At 38.2% G+C, this 16,733-nt stretch overlaps 1 protein-coding gene across 1 annotated transcript in view; it reads right to left on the bottom strand.

The window, feature by feature from the left end:
* LOC102810830 (chromosome unknown open reading frame, human C7orf72) overlaps positions 1 to 16,733 on the bottom strand; it is a 152,196-nt gene that overhangs the window by 81,648 nt on the left and 53,815 nt on the right. Inside the window, exons 4-5 of the mRNA XM_006875288.1 lie at positions 7,883 to 8,021; positions 1,125 to 1,192 (exon numbers count right to left, since the gene is read on the bottom strand). Coding sequence (XP_006875350.1) covers positions 1,125 to 1,192; positions 7,883 to 8,021 — 207 coding nt within the window. The remainder of the gene's footprint in view (positions 1 to 1,124; positions 1,193 to 7,882; positions 8,022 to 16,733) is intronic.

Raw genomic sequence — 16,733 nt, 5'->3', positions numbered from 1 at the left:
CTGGGGACTTTGGACCCAGAGAGGGAAAGGGACTCTGGGCCGAAAACTGGAGGGAGGAGGGGGAAATGTAGGGGGTGGGTTTCTGGGATATACCCTTTGGGTGGTTGATGATGCACGGAGGGGATTGGAACCATGGCAGTTAGATGATAAACGATGGAATGAATGTGAAGCTAAAGTTCTCCCATGTAAACTATCATATAATTCACAATAAAACATTAAAAAAAAAAGAATACAAATATGAAATTTTATAGTGTGTGCATGATTCTACTTATATTAAATTTATAAACAAGAACACAATACTTAGATCCTTGGAATCCCTATACAGGGTTGCTATGGGTCAGAATTGACTCAGTGGCACTTAATAATAATAACAAATAACACATATGCTTTAAATGATAAAAGAAATACCAAACATCAAATACTAAACGTAAAAATACTAAACATCAAATCCAGAATAGTAATGATTCCAGAGGAAGACAGATGTGCTTACATAGAAGTACATATGGGGCTTGTATCATGTTAATATTTTGATATTATATCGATCATTTTTCATAGTTTTGCATATATAAAAATTTGAAAAATAAAGATAAGGATGATGATATAGATTGTGTGTTGGAGTAACAATGTTAAAAATTGATAAAATAGTAACATTTTCAAAGCAAAAATAAGTTTTTTAGATTAAGCACACAAAATGATATACATGGAAGTATTAGTAATAGTCCTACAGTATGTAGTTTCAACTGAACATAAAATAACTTTATAACAGCTGATAACAATATTTATATTTCCTTTAATATTAACTTTATTATTACATTATAATTTTCATATCAAATTATTTATAAAACACTTTCCACTAAAATTATTTGTCAGACATTTAATGGTGTAAATTTTAAGATGAGTTAAGAGGAAATGACAGAAAGTTGGCTGCATTGAGTAAATTAACTTATACATGGGTTATTTTTCAAGTCACAGCAATAAAAGTTCAAGTATCTCTGGAATGCCCGCCAATGCAGGATATGTCCCTCTCTCACCTCTCTAACTCATGGGTTAGAACATCAGATTCTTAATTATAAATAAGTGATAGTGAAAAATCTAGTAATGAAACATTGGGATATAAAACTTACAAGTTAATTGGTTTCACTGGAGCCAAGAAAGACCTTGTTTGAAATCTGTCCCAGAGTCCACCAACAATCTACAATCATCATTAAAACCAATGGCATTAAATGACTAAGTTATTGTAATTTGCTATGTATAAATGTCAACACCTTTATCAACCCTCTTTGCACAATGGCCAAACCCCAGCCCATCCCAAGTATCCCTACCAACTTAGAGGCAGGCTCTGGATATACCGTTGGTCTCTGCTCTTTTTTGTTCTCAGATCTTAGATTTCATTGTGTTATATCATAGCTAAAGTCTTCCTCATTATTCCACTCCTTCAGATGAAAACCCATGTGAAAGATCTAATTTTAGTTTTCATACTTGGCTCTGCATTGATCAACACTCTACAGCCCAAGACCAATTTTCTCTTTCCAGCTCACTCCAGATCCTAAGCGATAAGGGATTTTGGATACTAATATTATTTCACACCACAGAAAATAAAATAAAATTTTAGACTTGTATTGAAGCAATCCCACTAGTCTGTCAGTTAGTTGTACTTTGATGGATTGTGTGTTGCTGTGATGCTGGAATCTATGCCCACAGGTTCACCCATGCTGAACTGATTTTAGTGGAGCTTCCAGACTAAGACTCGGAGAAAGTAGAGACCAATTACTTCTGAATGTTTAGCTACTGAAAACCTTAAGAATAGGAGCAGAACATTAGCAAATGTAGTGCCAGAAGATGAGGTACTCAGGTTAACAGGCACTCAAAATGTGACTGGAGAAGAGTTGCCTCCTCAAAATAGAGTTGACCATAATTACATGACTGGAGAAAAACTTTCAGGACCTCTATTTGCTCATCAGTCACAACTCTAAAAAACAAAACAAACAAAAAAGATAAAACAGCTGCAAATATCCATTAATCAATCAGAACATGGAATGTTCCAAAAAAATTGCAAGTTGGAGAAGCAAAATGAAATGGAACAAAAAAAAAGGCCAGTATTCTAGGCATTGTTGTTGTTAATGTTTTCAAGTCAGTTCTGACTCATAGCGACCTTGTATAGGGTTTCCAAGGAGAAGCTAGTGGGTTGGATCTGCTGACCTTGTGGTTTGCAATCCAGTGCTAATCCTACAGTACACACCACAAGTCCACATTCTAGGCATAGTGAACTGAAATGGATTGGTATTGGTCATTTTGACTATGACAATCATGGCTTACTATGCTGGCAATGACAAATTGAAGAGGAATGGCATCCGATTCATTGTCTACAAGAATTTTCAAGGTTTATCTTGATGTATGTACACTGCTGTTTGTGATAGGACAAAGTCCATATGCCTACAAGGAAGACACTAGTTAATACAACTATTTTTTAAAATTTACATACCAACCACTAAAGTCAGTAATAATGAAATTGAAGAATGCCAATTTCTTCACTCTGAAATTCATCAAATATACAATTAAGATGCATTGATAATTATTGGTGATTAGAATGCAAAAGTTGGAAACAAAGAGCAAATATCAACTGTTGGAAAATATGACCTTAGTGATAGAAATTATGCTGGAGAACACATGATAAAATTTTTCATGACCAATGACTTATTCATTTAAAATATGCTTTTGAATAAACATAAGGACCTAATCAGATGGCATGCACAGGAATCAAATTGATTACATCTGTGAGAAGAGATGGAGAAAAGCTCCATATCATCAGTAAAAACAAGGAAAGGGTGGACTGTGGGAAAGGCCATCAATTGCTCATATGCAACTTCAGGTTGAAGCTGAAGAAAATTAAATGTACAAGATCCAAAATACGATTCAGAATATATTACACCTGAATTAAGAGACAATCTCAAAATCAGAATCGATGCAAAAGACCCTTATGCAGAGGGCTTGCTGGATGACATCAAGGATATCATATAAGAAGAATTCCAGAGGTCATTAAAAAGAATGGGGGGGGGGGGGGCCAAAATAGATGTCAGAAGAGACTGAAACTTGCTTACCAGCTAAAAGTATGAACTGAGGAAGTAAAAAAGATGACCAGAAAAATTTAAAGGGCAGAAGACAAAGTCAAGTATAATAAAAACAGGCAAAGACTTGGAGTTAGAAAACCAAAAGGGAAGAATACGTTCAGCATTTCTCAAGCTGAAAGAATTGAAGGAAAAATTGAAGCTTCAACTTTCAGTATTGAAAGATTCTATGGCAAAATTTTGAATGATGCAGAAAGTATCAAAAGAAGATGGAAGGAATACAGAGTCACTGTATCAAAAAGAAACAGTTGGTGCTCAACCATTTCAAGATGTAGCATCTGATCAAGAACCAATGGTAGTGAAGGAAGAAGTCCAAGCTGCACTGAAGATATTGGCAAAAAAAAAAAAAAAAAACAGGGCTCCAGGAATTGATGGAATACAAATTGAAATCATTCAACAAATTGATGAAGCACTTGAGGCACTCATTCATCTATGCCAAGAAATTTGGAAGACAGTTACCTGGTCAACCGATTGGAAGAGATAAATTATTTGTTCCCATTCCAAAGAGAAGTGACCCCACGGAAATCATTGAACAATATCATTAATATCACACACAAGTAGTATTTTGCTGAAGATAATTAAAAAATGGTTGCAATAGTATATCAACATAGTTGTTGTTGTTGTTGTTAAGTGCCGTCGAGTCGGTTCTGACCCATAGCGACCCTGTACAGGGTTTCCGAGGGTGTAAATCCTTACGGGAGTAGGAAGCCTCATCTTTCTCCCGCGGAGCGGCTGGTAGTTTCGAACCGCTGACCTTAAGGTTCACAGCCCGATTCGTAACCACTACGCTACCAGAGCTCATATCAACATAGAACTGCCAGAAATTCAAACAGGATTCAAAAGAGGATGTAGAACTAGGGATATTATTGCTGATGTCAGATGGATCTTGACTTAAAGCAGAGAATACCAGAAAGATATTTACTTGTGCTGTATTGACTATGCAAAGGCTTTAGATTGTGTAGATCATGACCAACATTGAGAAGAATGGGTATTTCAGAACACTTACTAGTGCTCATGAGGAACCAGTACAGAGACCACAAGGCTGTTGTTAGAAAAGAACAAGAGGACACTGAATCATTTTAAATCAGGAAAGGTGTGTGTCAAGGTTGTATCATTTTACTATAGTTATTCAGTCTTTATGTTGAGCAAATAATCTGACAAACTGGATTGTATGAAGAACCTGGCATCAGGATTAGAGGAAGACACATAACAACCTGCAATATACATATGATAGAATTTTGCTTGCTGAAAGCAAAGAGGACTTAAAATACTGATGAAGATCACATACTGACTGCACCTCAATAAAAAAAAATCCTCACAACTGAACCCATAAATAACATCATGATACATGGATCAAATATTGACGTTGTCAAGGACTTCGTTTTGCTTGGATACACAATCAACACTCATAGAAACAGTAGTCAGTAAAGCTAATGACATATTGCATTAGGAAAATCTGCATAAGACCTCTTTAAAGTGTTAAGAATCAAACATGTCTGTTTGACTATTAAGGTGTGCCTGATCCAAGTCATGGTATTTTCAATAACCTCATATGCATGTAAAAGATGGACAATGCATTAGACAGACCATGGGGGAATCAATGCATTTGAAGTATGGGGTTGGAGAAGATTATTAAAAGTACCATGACTGCCAGAAGAGCAAACAAATCTGTGTTCGAATTACTGCCAGAACGCTACTTTGAAAGTAGGATGGCAAGTCTTGCTTTCTCATACTTTGGACATGTTGTCAGAACAAGACATGCTTGTTAAAGTGGAGGGCACTGAAAGAGGAAGACCCCAATGAAGTGGGTTGACACAGTGGCAGCAGCATTGGGCTCAAAAGTAACAATTGTGAGGATGACGCACTCTTCCGTTCTTTTGTGCCTAAGGTTGCTGAGTTCGAAATTATGAGAATTACGCACTATTTCGTTCTTTGGTGCATAAGGTTGCTATGAGTCAGAACTGACAACAACAATGCAATGATCAATTTTCACAAGATGTAGCAATATGTTTAAGTAATATCGAGATTTAAAACTACAGTTTAAAAGAACCATGTATGTTTCCATGCTTTGTTTTGATATCTAAATGAAAATCTTAGTTTAAGCATTTGTATTGTTGTTGTTGTTATGTGCCATAAAGTCGGTTAGTGACCCAGTGTAGGGTTTCTAAGGAGTGACTGGTTGGTTTGACCACCGATCTTGCAGTTAACACTCTAGTACTTATCATATAGTGTCATACCAGGACTACAGTCTTTGAATTTAGCATTTTTCATTTCTCTCTTTTTTTCATTTTAGAAATGAAGTTTTATAAGATAATGTTAATTTATTTACCTGGCGCCTACATTCCCATTAAGGGTCTGGTTTAGAACTGTATTTCAGTATAATTGGTTTCCTTTTCAATCTGCTGCTTTTTATATGCCCCAAAGATGATTCACTATAGTAATTAAAGGACCCTGACTTCCAAATGGATATATATATCACAAAAAGTTAAGGGAATCAATAAAAATAGAAGGTGATCTGCAAGCAGATAGCAAGGATAGCAAATCCAGTTTTTAGTGGTCAAAGTAAGGCCGAAGATGGCACCTAAAGGATACTGATGTATACAGAGTCATATAAGCAGTGGAAAACTATTTAGAAAAAATGAGAAATGAAGCAATACATGACACACTTGACTTGGGAGTTCAGCAGAGATTGAGTACATTGTGATCGTGATGGTGGTAGTATTTATGTGCTGTGGAGTCAATCCTGACTCATAGTGAATCTGCATAGGTTTTCCGAGGCTATAAATCTTTACAGGAGCAGAAAACGTCATCTCTCTCCCATGGAACCACTAGTAGTTTTGTACTGCTAACCAAGAGATTAGCAGCCAACTTGGAACCACTATGCTACCAGAGCTCTTTAGAATACACTGTAGGAGTTGATAATGGGATAGCAAAGTGAAAGAACCAGAATTGGGAGGGAAGAAGCTGGTAGGTGGTTGTGGGCAAATAATAAAAGATTGGATACATGTATGTCAAGAATATGAACTTTTATTGTTTATTTTTATAAATGATGAATTTTAATGAATGAAATAAGAAGAACAGATTCACATATTAGAAAAATGATGCTGGATGCAGTGTTGATATATTAATCCAGAATAATCTATAATTCTTACAGATATTCAGAGATGAAACGAATGGCCATATCTATGGATAGCTCAGTATACTTCATTTTATTAGATAGTAAGAGCTATAGACTCATGGATTTTCCCATTCTTCTCTGAAAAGTGCAGAGGGAAGTCCTAGATTCAGTTTCAAAACTGTTTGTAGTACAGGTGATCTGGTAGAATTGTATCTCCTGTACTCTTCATTATTTACTCAATTTATTATGCAATTTGAAAAATCGTGCAGTCATTACTTCTTGCGTACTTAAGTCGCTCAAATTACTTTTGGGAAATATGTAAGTTTTAATTATGAATAAAATGTCAATATACACAATATGAAAGTATTTGCAATCATCAATGAACTTTATGTTTGTAGACATGTGAGGGCAAATCAAGAAGTATTGCAAGTAAGGTTTAAGTTCATACAATTATTTCAAATTAAACATGTTTAAATACGTTTTTTTGTGAGAGATGGATTGCAGCAGACAAGTTTTATCAGTAATATACTGTCTTATTCTCATTAAGGTGCCTTCAAACAAAGTTCAATCAGAACAGGTGGCTTCAATAGGCTCTGCTAGACCAGTTAGATTCAAGACAGGTGGCATCAATAGTAGTAGTGGTTATGTGCCATGGCATTGCTTCTGTCACATAGCAACCCTGTATAAGATTTCTGAAGGAGTTCTGGTAGCACAGTGGTTACAAGTTGGGCTGCTAACCTCAATTTCAGCAGTTTGAAACTACCAGCTGTTCTGTGGGAGAAAGATGAGGGTTTTTGCTCCCATAAAGATTTACAGCCTCAGAAACCCTCTACAGGGTCACTATGAGTTGGAACCAAAGCCACTGCACATAACCAACCAACCAATACGATTTCTGAGGCTGTAAATCTTTACGGGATCAAAAAACCTCATCTTTCTGACATGAAACTGCTGTTAGTTTCGAACTACTGACTGAATGGGCTCTGTATGTCAGTTTTATTCAAGACATGGAGGTTAGATCTGCCTTGTGATATTCTCAAGAGACAGGATGATCACAAGGGTTTATTGCAACGAAGTTTTAAGAAAATTAAAAACTGCCTTGTTGATAAAAAGGCCAGGAAAGTTGTACCAAGGAATATTTTACACCATGACGATGACCTGGTAATTCTTTGGGGGTTCCAAGGTCTATCTTATGTGAATTTCACTGGGAAAGCCTGCCCTACCACACCCTACAACCCTGATCTTGCTTTGTCACACTTCTTTTTTACCTCAAATTAAAAGAACATTTGAAAGGATCAGTTTGAGGCCACTGAGGATGCAAACCTGTTGTTTTGAGGTGGTGTAAATTAAGAAGTGCAGCAGTCTTCCAGGAAGGGTTAGAAAGATGGGAACACTTTCTATCTGTGTTTACAGCTAGATGGACAATATCACAAAAATCAATAGCTTCACAATTTGATCTTTTTCTTTAATAAATATTTCTATGATTACTTTTTAATTTACCCTCATATGTATATGTGTATATATGAACATATGGTTCTTTCAGTAACTCTCAACAGTAAAGAAAGTGTTACCATGCCTAAAGTTCTGGAGCACAGCTCAGTAACAGAAATATTTTGTTGTTACCCAGGAATAATTCACTGACCTGAGTTATTGCTGGTAATCTTTCATATCTTTTCAGTGTAAAGCATTGTGATATGAGGTCAGGAGCTTTTTCTACTGTTGTGTCATCTGGATCAAGTTTTGGTGGTAGCATCTTGTCCCAAGGAATGTCTTCATAAGCTCTATGATATTATCAAAGAAGAACATTTATATAATACATATTCTCTTAATATGGTTCATAGCAATATTATTAGTATGGTAGGTATATTTCTACAACGTCCCCAAGACTCCCACCCACTAATGCACACATGTATATAATATCCTCCCCTTGAATGTACATGGAAACTTGAATATGATACATCACTCCCATTATTATGTTACATTATATGGAAAAAGAGATTTTACACAATAATTAAGATTCCTAATCCATTGACTCTGAGTTGCTCAACAGGGAGTTTATCCTGAGTGGGCCTGACCTAAAAACCGATAAAAATAAAAAAAAAGAGCAGCAGTTGTTCTGCTTTCCTTAAGGAAACACAACATCCTGAATTCTACAGTAATAAAGACTGAATTTGGCCAACAATCTGAATGAGCTTGGAAGATGACAAACCAGTCCTGGGTGATACTTTTATTTCAGATCCTAAGCAGAGAATCTAGAGTGAGATCTTTCAACAGTAAATTATCTCAAACAAGGAAGGAATTTAGATGTCTTATCATTTCAAGACTTCATTTTAGAAATGAGAAAACTGAGGATCAGAAAAATTGTTGTTGTTAGGTGCCATCGAGTCAGTACCGACTCATAGTGACCTGATGTACAACAGAATGAAGTACTGCCCAGTCCTGGGTCAACCTCACAATTGTTGAAACACTTGAGCCCATTGATGCTGCCCCTTTGCCAATCCATCTTGATGGGTGTCTTCCTCTTTTGCTCTGCTGCTCCACCTTACCAAACATAATATCCTTCTCCAGTGACTGGTCCATCCTGACAATATGTCCGAAGTATGAGAGACGAAGTTTGGCCATCCAGGCCTCCGTGGAGCACTCTGGCTGTACTTCTTCCAATACAGATATGTTTGTTCTGTTGGCAGCCCATGGCACTTTCAATAGTCTCCTCCAACACCATAACTCAAAAGCATCAGTTCTTCTATGGCCTTCCTTATTCACTGTCCAACTTTCGTATGCATATGGGGCTATTGAAAATACCATGGCTTGGGTCGGGTGCCCCTTAGTCCTGAAGCTGACATCTTTGCTCTTCAACACTTTAAAAAGTTCTTGTGCAGCAGATTTGCCTAATGCAATACGTTGTTTGATATCTTGACTGCTGCTGATTCCATGAGTATTGATAGTTGTTCCAAGAAAAATGAAGTCCTTGACAATTTCAATCTTTTCTCCGTTGATAAGAATTGTTGTTTATTGGTTCAGTGGTGAAGATTTGTTGTTGTTGTTTACATTGAGATGCAATCCATACCAAAGATTGTGCTTTTTGATCTTCATCAGTAAATACTTTAAGTGCTCTTCACTTTCAGCAAGCAAGGTTGTATAATGAGTCTTCCTTAAATCCTGATGCCACATTTTTCTTCATATAACCCAGCTTCTCAGATAATTTGTTCAGCATACAGATTGAATAAATATGGTGAAAGAATACAACCCTGTTGCACATTTTTCTTAATTTTAAACCATTCTGTGTTCCCATGTTCTGGTCAAACAATTGCCTCTTGGTCCTTGTACAGATTCTTCATGAGCACAATTAAGTGTCCCGGAATACTCATACTTCGCAATGTTGTCCATAGCTTGTCATGATCCACAATTGAAAGCCTTTGCATAGTCAATAAAGCACAGGTAAACATCTTTTTGGAATTCTCTGCTTTCAGCTAAGATCCATCGGACATCAACAATGATAGCCCTCATTACTTGGCCTCTTCTGAATCCAGCTTGAACTTCTGGAAATTCTCTGTCAATGTATGCTTGCAGCCGTTTCTGTATTATCTTTTGTAAAACTTTACTCACATGGGATATCAAAGATATTGTTTGATGATTTCCACGTTCTGTTGGGTCACCTTTCTTTGGAATAGGCACAAATATGGATTTCTTCCAATCAGTTGGCCAGATAGTTGTCTTCCAAATTTCTTGGCAGAGATGAGTGAGTTCCTCCAGTGCCACCTCACTTTCTTGAAAGATTTCAATTTTTAGTCTATCAATTCCTGGTGCCTTGTTCTTTGCCAATTCCTTCAATGCACCTTGGATTTCTTCCTTCAATATCATTGTCTCTTGATCATATACTACCTCTTGAAGTGGTTGAACATCAACCATTTCCTTTTGTTACAGTGGCTCTGTGTATTCCTTCCATCTTCTTTTGATGCTTTCTGTATCATTCAATGATTTGCCCAGAGAATCCTTCAATAATTAAACTTGAGGCTTGGATTTTTTCTTCACTTTCCCCAGCTTGAGAAATGCTGAGCATGTTCTTCCTTTTGGTTTTCTGACTCCAGATCTTTGCACATACTGTAATTTTTGACTTTGTCTTCTCGAGCTGACCTTTGAAATTTCCTGTTCAGCTCTCGTACCTCCTCATTCCTTCCATTTGCTTTAGCATCTCTACACTAGAGAGCAAGTTTCAGTGTCTCTTCTGACATCCATTTTGACCTTTTCCTTCTTTCTTTTCTTCTTAATGACTGTTTGCTTTCTTCATGTATGTTGTTCTTGATGCAATCCCACAACTCTTCTGATCTTCAGTATTTAGTATTTAATGTATCAATTCTGTTCTTCAGATGATCTCTAAGTTCAGATAAAACATATTAAAGATCATATTTTGGCTCTTGTGGACTTATTTTCATTTTCTTCAGCTTCAATTTGAATTTGCATGTGAGCAATTGATGGCCTGTCCCACAATCTGCCCCTACCCTTGTTTTGACTGATGAAACAGAGCTTTTCCATCATCTCTTTCTGCATATGTAGTCAATTTGATTTCTGTGTATTCTATCTGGTAAGGTCCAAGTGTATAATAATTTCTTATGCTGTCTAAAGAAGGTATTTGAAATGAACAAATCATTGACTTTACAGAATTCTATCATGCTATCTTCAGCATCACTTCTATCACCAAGGCCATATTTTCCAACTACTAATCCTTCCTGTTTGTTTCCAAGCTTTGCATTCCAATCACCAGTAATGATCAATACATCTTGATTGCATGTTTGATCAATTTCAGATTGAAGAAATTGGTAGAATTCTTTTATTTCATCCTCACTGGCTTTAGTAGTTGGTGCTTAAATTTGAATAATAGTGGTATTAACTGGGCTTCCCTGTAGGCACATGGATATCATCCTATCACAGACAGCATTGTACATCATGAGTTATCTGGATATGTTTTTTTTGACAATGAATGTAACACCATTTCTCTTCAATTTGTCATTCCCTGCATAGTAAACCATGTGGTTGTCAGATTCAAAATGGCCAATACCAGTACATTTTAGCTTCTAATGCCTAAGATATCGATGTTTATGCTTTTCATTTCATTTTTGACAATCTCTAATTTTCCTAGATTCATACTTCATATATTCCATGTTCTGATTATTAATGGGTGTTTATAGCTGTTTCTCTTCATTTTGAGTTGTGCCCCATCAGCAAATGAAGGTCCCGTGGGCTTTACTCCCATGGGCTTTACTGCATTTGCATCATCACGGTCCACTCTACTTTGAGAAGGCAGCTCTTCCCTAGTTGCATTTTTGAGTGCCTTCCAACCTGAAGGGCTCATTTTCCAGCACTATATCTGACAGTGTTTCTCTGCTATTCATAAGGTTTTCAGTGACTAAGTATTCAGAAGTAGTTTGTCATTCCTTCTTCCTAGTCTGTCTTCATCTGGAAGCTCATCTGAAACCTGTCCACCATGGATGACTCTACTGGTATTTCAATTATTGATGGCATAGCTTCCAGAATCACAGCAACTCACAAGTCACTACAGTACAACAAACTGACAGATGAGTTGTAGACAATTTTAGGCTCCTAAATTCCTATCCCATACACCAGTCATTTTGTCATGTGATGATTTGCATGTTGCTGTGATGTAGAAGCTATGTTGCAAAAATTGGCAACAACCCACCCTCCCACAGTGCAATCTATGTCTCAGTTAGGTGCAATAATTAATCACAATGACCACACAGCAGTCATTCATCATATTCATAGCTGCAGAGATTAGGGAAGTTAATAGCTTACAATTCAGGGCCAGAAATGCACAGGATTCAGTTCTTCCAGTCAGGCATGCCTCTGTTTTTGGTCTGATAATGAATGTTCACAGGGAACACAACTCCACCTAAAGTCTCAGCCTAAAGACAATTGGCTGTATCTCTACAGGTCAGCAACCTAGCTACTCCACTTGGTAAGCATGCAGGCAAGCAAGCATCCTGCCCAAAGGCACTCGACTTGCTTCCCAGTCCACTGCCTTGTCTCGTGCTCTGGCTCTTGGTATTATTGTTGCTGCTCTTCTGTCACTCCTCTGTTACTGCTCCAGTGTCACCGTTTTCTGTCAGTGGGGCAAGGAGGTTCAGTGCCCTGGAATCTCGGTCCAAAAGACACAGTCCACTCCTGGCTCTTTCTTCTTAATGGTCGTGAGATACCAACCTCCCCCCTACTTCTGAGATTCCTCATTTTATACCCATTTACAATCACAATTAACTCTGTTAACCATCAGTCATTCACAACTGAATCATATCAGTATTTTCTCCCACTGTAACTTACCCAGACCCATCAGGGAAAAAGGCATTTGGTGGGAGATATAAAGACTGTACCAGGAGTCCTGGTGTGGCATTGTGGGCTAATGCATCAGACTGAACAGTCATTTGAAATGCAAGGTCAGTGGTTCAAGCTCACCAGCTGTTCCTTGGGTACCCTATACTGGGTTGCTATGTGTTGGAATCGATTTGGTGGCACTTAACAACAACAACTAAGACTAAGGCTAGAAGAGACATATTAAAAATACACTACATATACCACTGGTAGTTCAAATACCAGCAGGGTCACTCATGGTGGATATGTGTCAGCAGAGCTTCCAGACTAAGAACAGACTAGGAGGAAGGCATAGCCAGTCCACTTCTGAGGGATGGCCCACTGAGAACCTTATGAATAGCAGCAAAACCTTGTCTGATATAGTGCTGGAAGAGGAACCCCTCAGATTGGAAGGTACTCAAAATATAACTCCTCAAACTAAAGTCAACCTTAATGACATGATGGAACATATATTTTGGAACCTTCATTTGCTGGTGAGCATGACTCAAAATGAAAGAAACATTTACAAACGTCCATCAGTAATCAGAAGTTAAAATGTATGAAGAATGAATTTAGGAAAATTAGAAGTTGTCAAAAATGAAATGGAATGCATAATGATCAATATCCTACATATTGTTGTTGATAAATACTGTTGAGTGGGTTCAAACTCATAGTGACCCTGTATAGGGTTTCTGAGGAATTGCTGGTGGATTTAAAATGCTGACCTTATGGTTAGCAGTTCAGTACTCATCCTATAGCACAACACGAGGACTCCATCCTAGTGAGCTGAAATGGACAGGTATTTGGTCTGTTTTAATCAATCATATGACTTACTATGCCAAGAATGTCAAATTCAAAAGAACAAGTGCCACATTTATTGTCAAAAAGATTTCAGGTTCTTTCTTGAAAGTACAATGTTGTCTATGAAGGGAAGATATTTCTATGCCTACAAGCAAAACCAGTTAACAGAGCTGTTTTTCATATTTACCCATTGACCTCCAAAGTCAATGGTGAAGAAAACAAAGAATTCTATCACTACTTCAGGGAGCATGGTGACTCCATATGATAAGCACTGAACTGCAAATCACAAAGTCTGCAGTTCAAGCCTGCCAGCTACTCTGTAGGAGAAAGATGAGGTTTTTTGCTCCCACAGAAATTTAAAGCCTTGGAAATCCTATACAGGGATGCTGTGAGTCGGAACTAACTCAAAGGACCTTAATAGCGACAACAGCCAATATTTCAGTCTGAAATTAATCAAACATGCAAGCAAAAAGCATTGAAAATTACTAGTGATTGGAATGTGAATGTTGGAAGTCAAGAGGAATGTCAGTAGCTGGGAAATATGTCCTTGGTGATAGAAATGATGGTGGAGATTGATTGGTAGATTTTTGCAAAGGAACAACTTATTTACTAGAAATAACTTTTTGTCAATAACAAATGATGACTATACATATGGACCTCCCAAGACACAATGTGCAGGAATCAAATTAACTACATCTGTGGGAAGAGATGATGGAGAAACTCAATACGTCAAATTAAACAAGGTCAGGTGCTGATTGTGAAACAGACCATCAACTGCACTCTTGAAAGTTCAAGTTCTGTTGTTGTAAAGTGCTGTTGAGTTGGTTCTGGCCCATGGTGATCCTGTATAGGGTTTCTCAGGAGCAGTTGGTGGATTTGAACCACTGACCTTGCATACTAGCCTTGTAGTCCAGTGCATTATCCTGCAGTGCCACACCAGGACTTTTATGTGAAGAAAATTTAAAATGTCTACGAGAGCCACAACATGAATTTGAGTGTAATCCACTAAAATTTAGTAATCATCTCAAGAACATTATTTGATATATTGAAGACTAACACCCAAAGACCAGAGGAGTTGTAGGATGACATAAAGAATAATATACATGAAGAAAGTGGGGCAAAAAAATCATTAAAATACTGAAAAGAAAGAAAAAACCTGAAGTGAATGTTAGAAACACTCTGGAAGTTGCTTTTACGCATAGGGAAGCTAGAACAAGTAGCAGAAATGATGATGTAAAAAAAGCTGAAGAGATTATTTCAAAGGGCATCTCAGGAAGACAAAGTAAAGTATTATAATGAAATGTGCAAAGAGCTGAAGTTAGAAAAGCAAAAGGAAAGAACATGCTCAGCGTTTTCTTGTTTGTTTGTTTTTTTAAGTTTTTATTGTGAATTATGTGAGTTTACATGGGAGAACAACAGTTTTACGTTCATCCTATCGTATTTCATTTCCTTACAATGATCACAATCCCCTCCATGCATCATCAAATAACCAAAGGGTACACTCCACAGGTCTGCCCCCCTGGCCATCAGCACACAGCCCTTCTCTTTCCTGAGTCAGTATTCCCAATCACTCCATCTGTCCACAGCACTGTCTCTGTCTTCATCCCTGGCATCACTGACTCTCTGGGTAGGGTCCTGCTCTCCGCTCTTCTCACTTGATGGTTCCAGGAACTTCCGCTCCTAGGCTGCAACATTGATCACTCCCCTCCTTTTGTCAAAAAACATCTACCTCTACGTTTCCGACCCTTACAGCAGTCCTAATGGCAATTATTCACTATTGTGCCACAAGAGTCTTATTCCCATTTCCTTTTGTGAGCCTGGTCCAACCATTCAATGGAGGCCCTACCTACTCCTGCCCCATCTGGAATTAGGTACCTTATTGAAAGCTTATAAGCCAGTCACTTCTTGCCTTTATAGCCCCTCCACCCCAACTTGGGTAGCCAATATCTAAGTTGCCCATCCCTGTCAACCCTGTGTACCAAGGGGGTGGGAGTGATCCTTGCTGTAAAGATTTGTTCCCTTTTTTGAACTACTACATCCATATGTATAGGTAAAGTTCATCAAATTGTAGTGGGCTGCTTTTTTTTTTTTTTTTTTTCTTCCCTCTTCTTTCTTCTTCTAGTCTAATTCTGATCATTCAGCCATCGAAGCCAGGTCAAGTGGGTACTATCTGCAAGTATGGGTGCTCTCGCACATCTCCACTCACTTCATATCAGCTGGACGCTTCACTCTCTGATCCAGTCCTCCATGGCCACATCACTGCCCCTGGGCCCAGGAGTCCCTGGGTCATGCTGTACTGCTGACCATCCAGGTCTCTGCCCAGGTTCACAGGAGTCTATTGAATGTGGTCAGACTTAGATCCCAACTTCATTGCTGTTTTTTCCCCCTCTTCCCTTTATTGGTGAACAATGTGGTCACCACGAGGAGCTCTGGTAGCGTAGTGGTTACAAATCAGGCTGCGAACCTCAAGGTCAGCAGTTTGAAACTACCAGCTGTTCCGCAGGAGAAAGATGAGGCTTTCTGCTCCCATAAAGATTTGCAGCCTCAGAAACCCTGTACAAGGGTTGCTATGAGTTGGAACCGACTCCATGGCACATAACAACAACAACAATGTGGTCACCAGTCAGACCACATGCCTGCTCTTGTAGTCCCCTTAAGTCTTAATCTTGGAAGGGAGTTTGCTCTGAGGGGACCAGACCACTTGCCTTGATGGCTCCCAGACAAACAACTTACTTGTTCTTGTAGTAATCAATCATACTGCCATTATTGTTTCTGATTATTCCTGCTGGTCTTTCTTCACAAAGTATCTTCTGCTCTTCTAACCACTCCAGGCTGGACTACTTGTTCTTTCCAGTGGAAATTTCCCACCTCAGACAATTCTGGATGGGATTCTGGTTTCCACCTATGGTCTTATGCAATGCAAAAGCTCCACAGGAGGTCTCTTTCACTGGGCAATTTCTAGCCCCCTTTAAGATATTCTAATCTGTTATAGGTTGAAGATGGATTTACAAGCTTTCTGTTATGATGTTTCTGGCTATTCTTTTCCCCCTCCCCTCAAGTGTCTATTTTACAATGGTAGGCAAAGGAAACCAAGATTCAAAAGACAGCCAAGCATCTTAACATTATTCCCCTGTTTTACCCTTTCAAAAATTTTCTCAATCCCTGTATCCCGAAGCCCGTTGTTCCAAGGTTGTGTATACATGATCATTTGCCTCTGTCCCACTTAGCCCATGTGAACCTGCCTAACTGTTCTCCCATCAGCTTCATTCTTCCATCCCCCTGCCTCTTCTTGTGTATTGCCCACCCCGACACCCATCAACCAAGCTTTCCTGTGT

Source organism: Chrysochloris asiatica, unplaced genomic scaffold (assembly GCF_000296735.1).
Source record: "Chrysochloris asiatica unplaced genomic scaffold, ChrAsi1.0 scaffold00317, whole genome shotgun sequence".
Lineage (NCBI taxonomy): Eukaryota > Metazoa > Chordata > Mammalia > Afrosoricida > Chrysochloridae > Chrysochloris > Chrysochloris asiatica.
The sequence above is the reverse complement of the archived record's forward strand: the minus strand, read 5'-3'. Positions and strand labels throughout refer to the sequence as shown.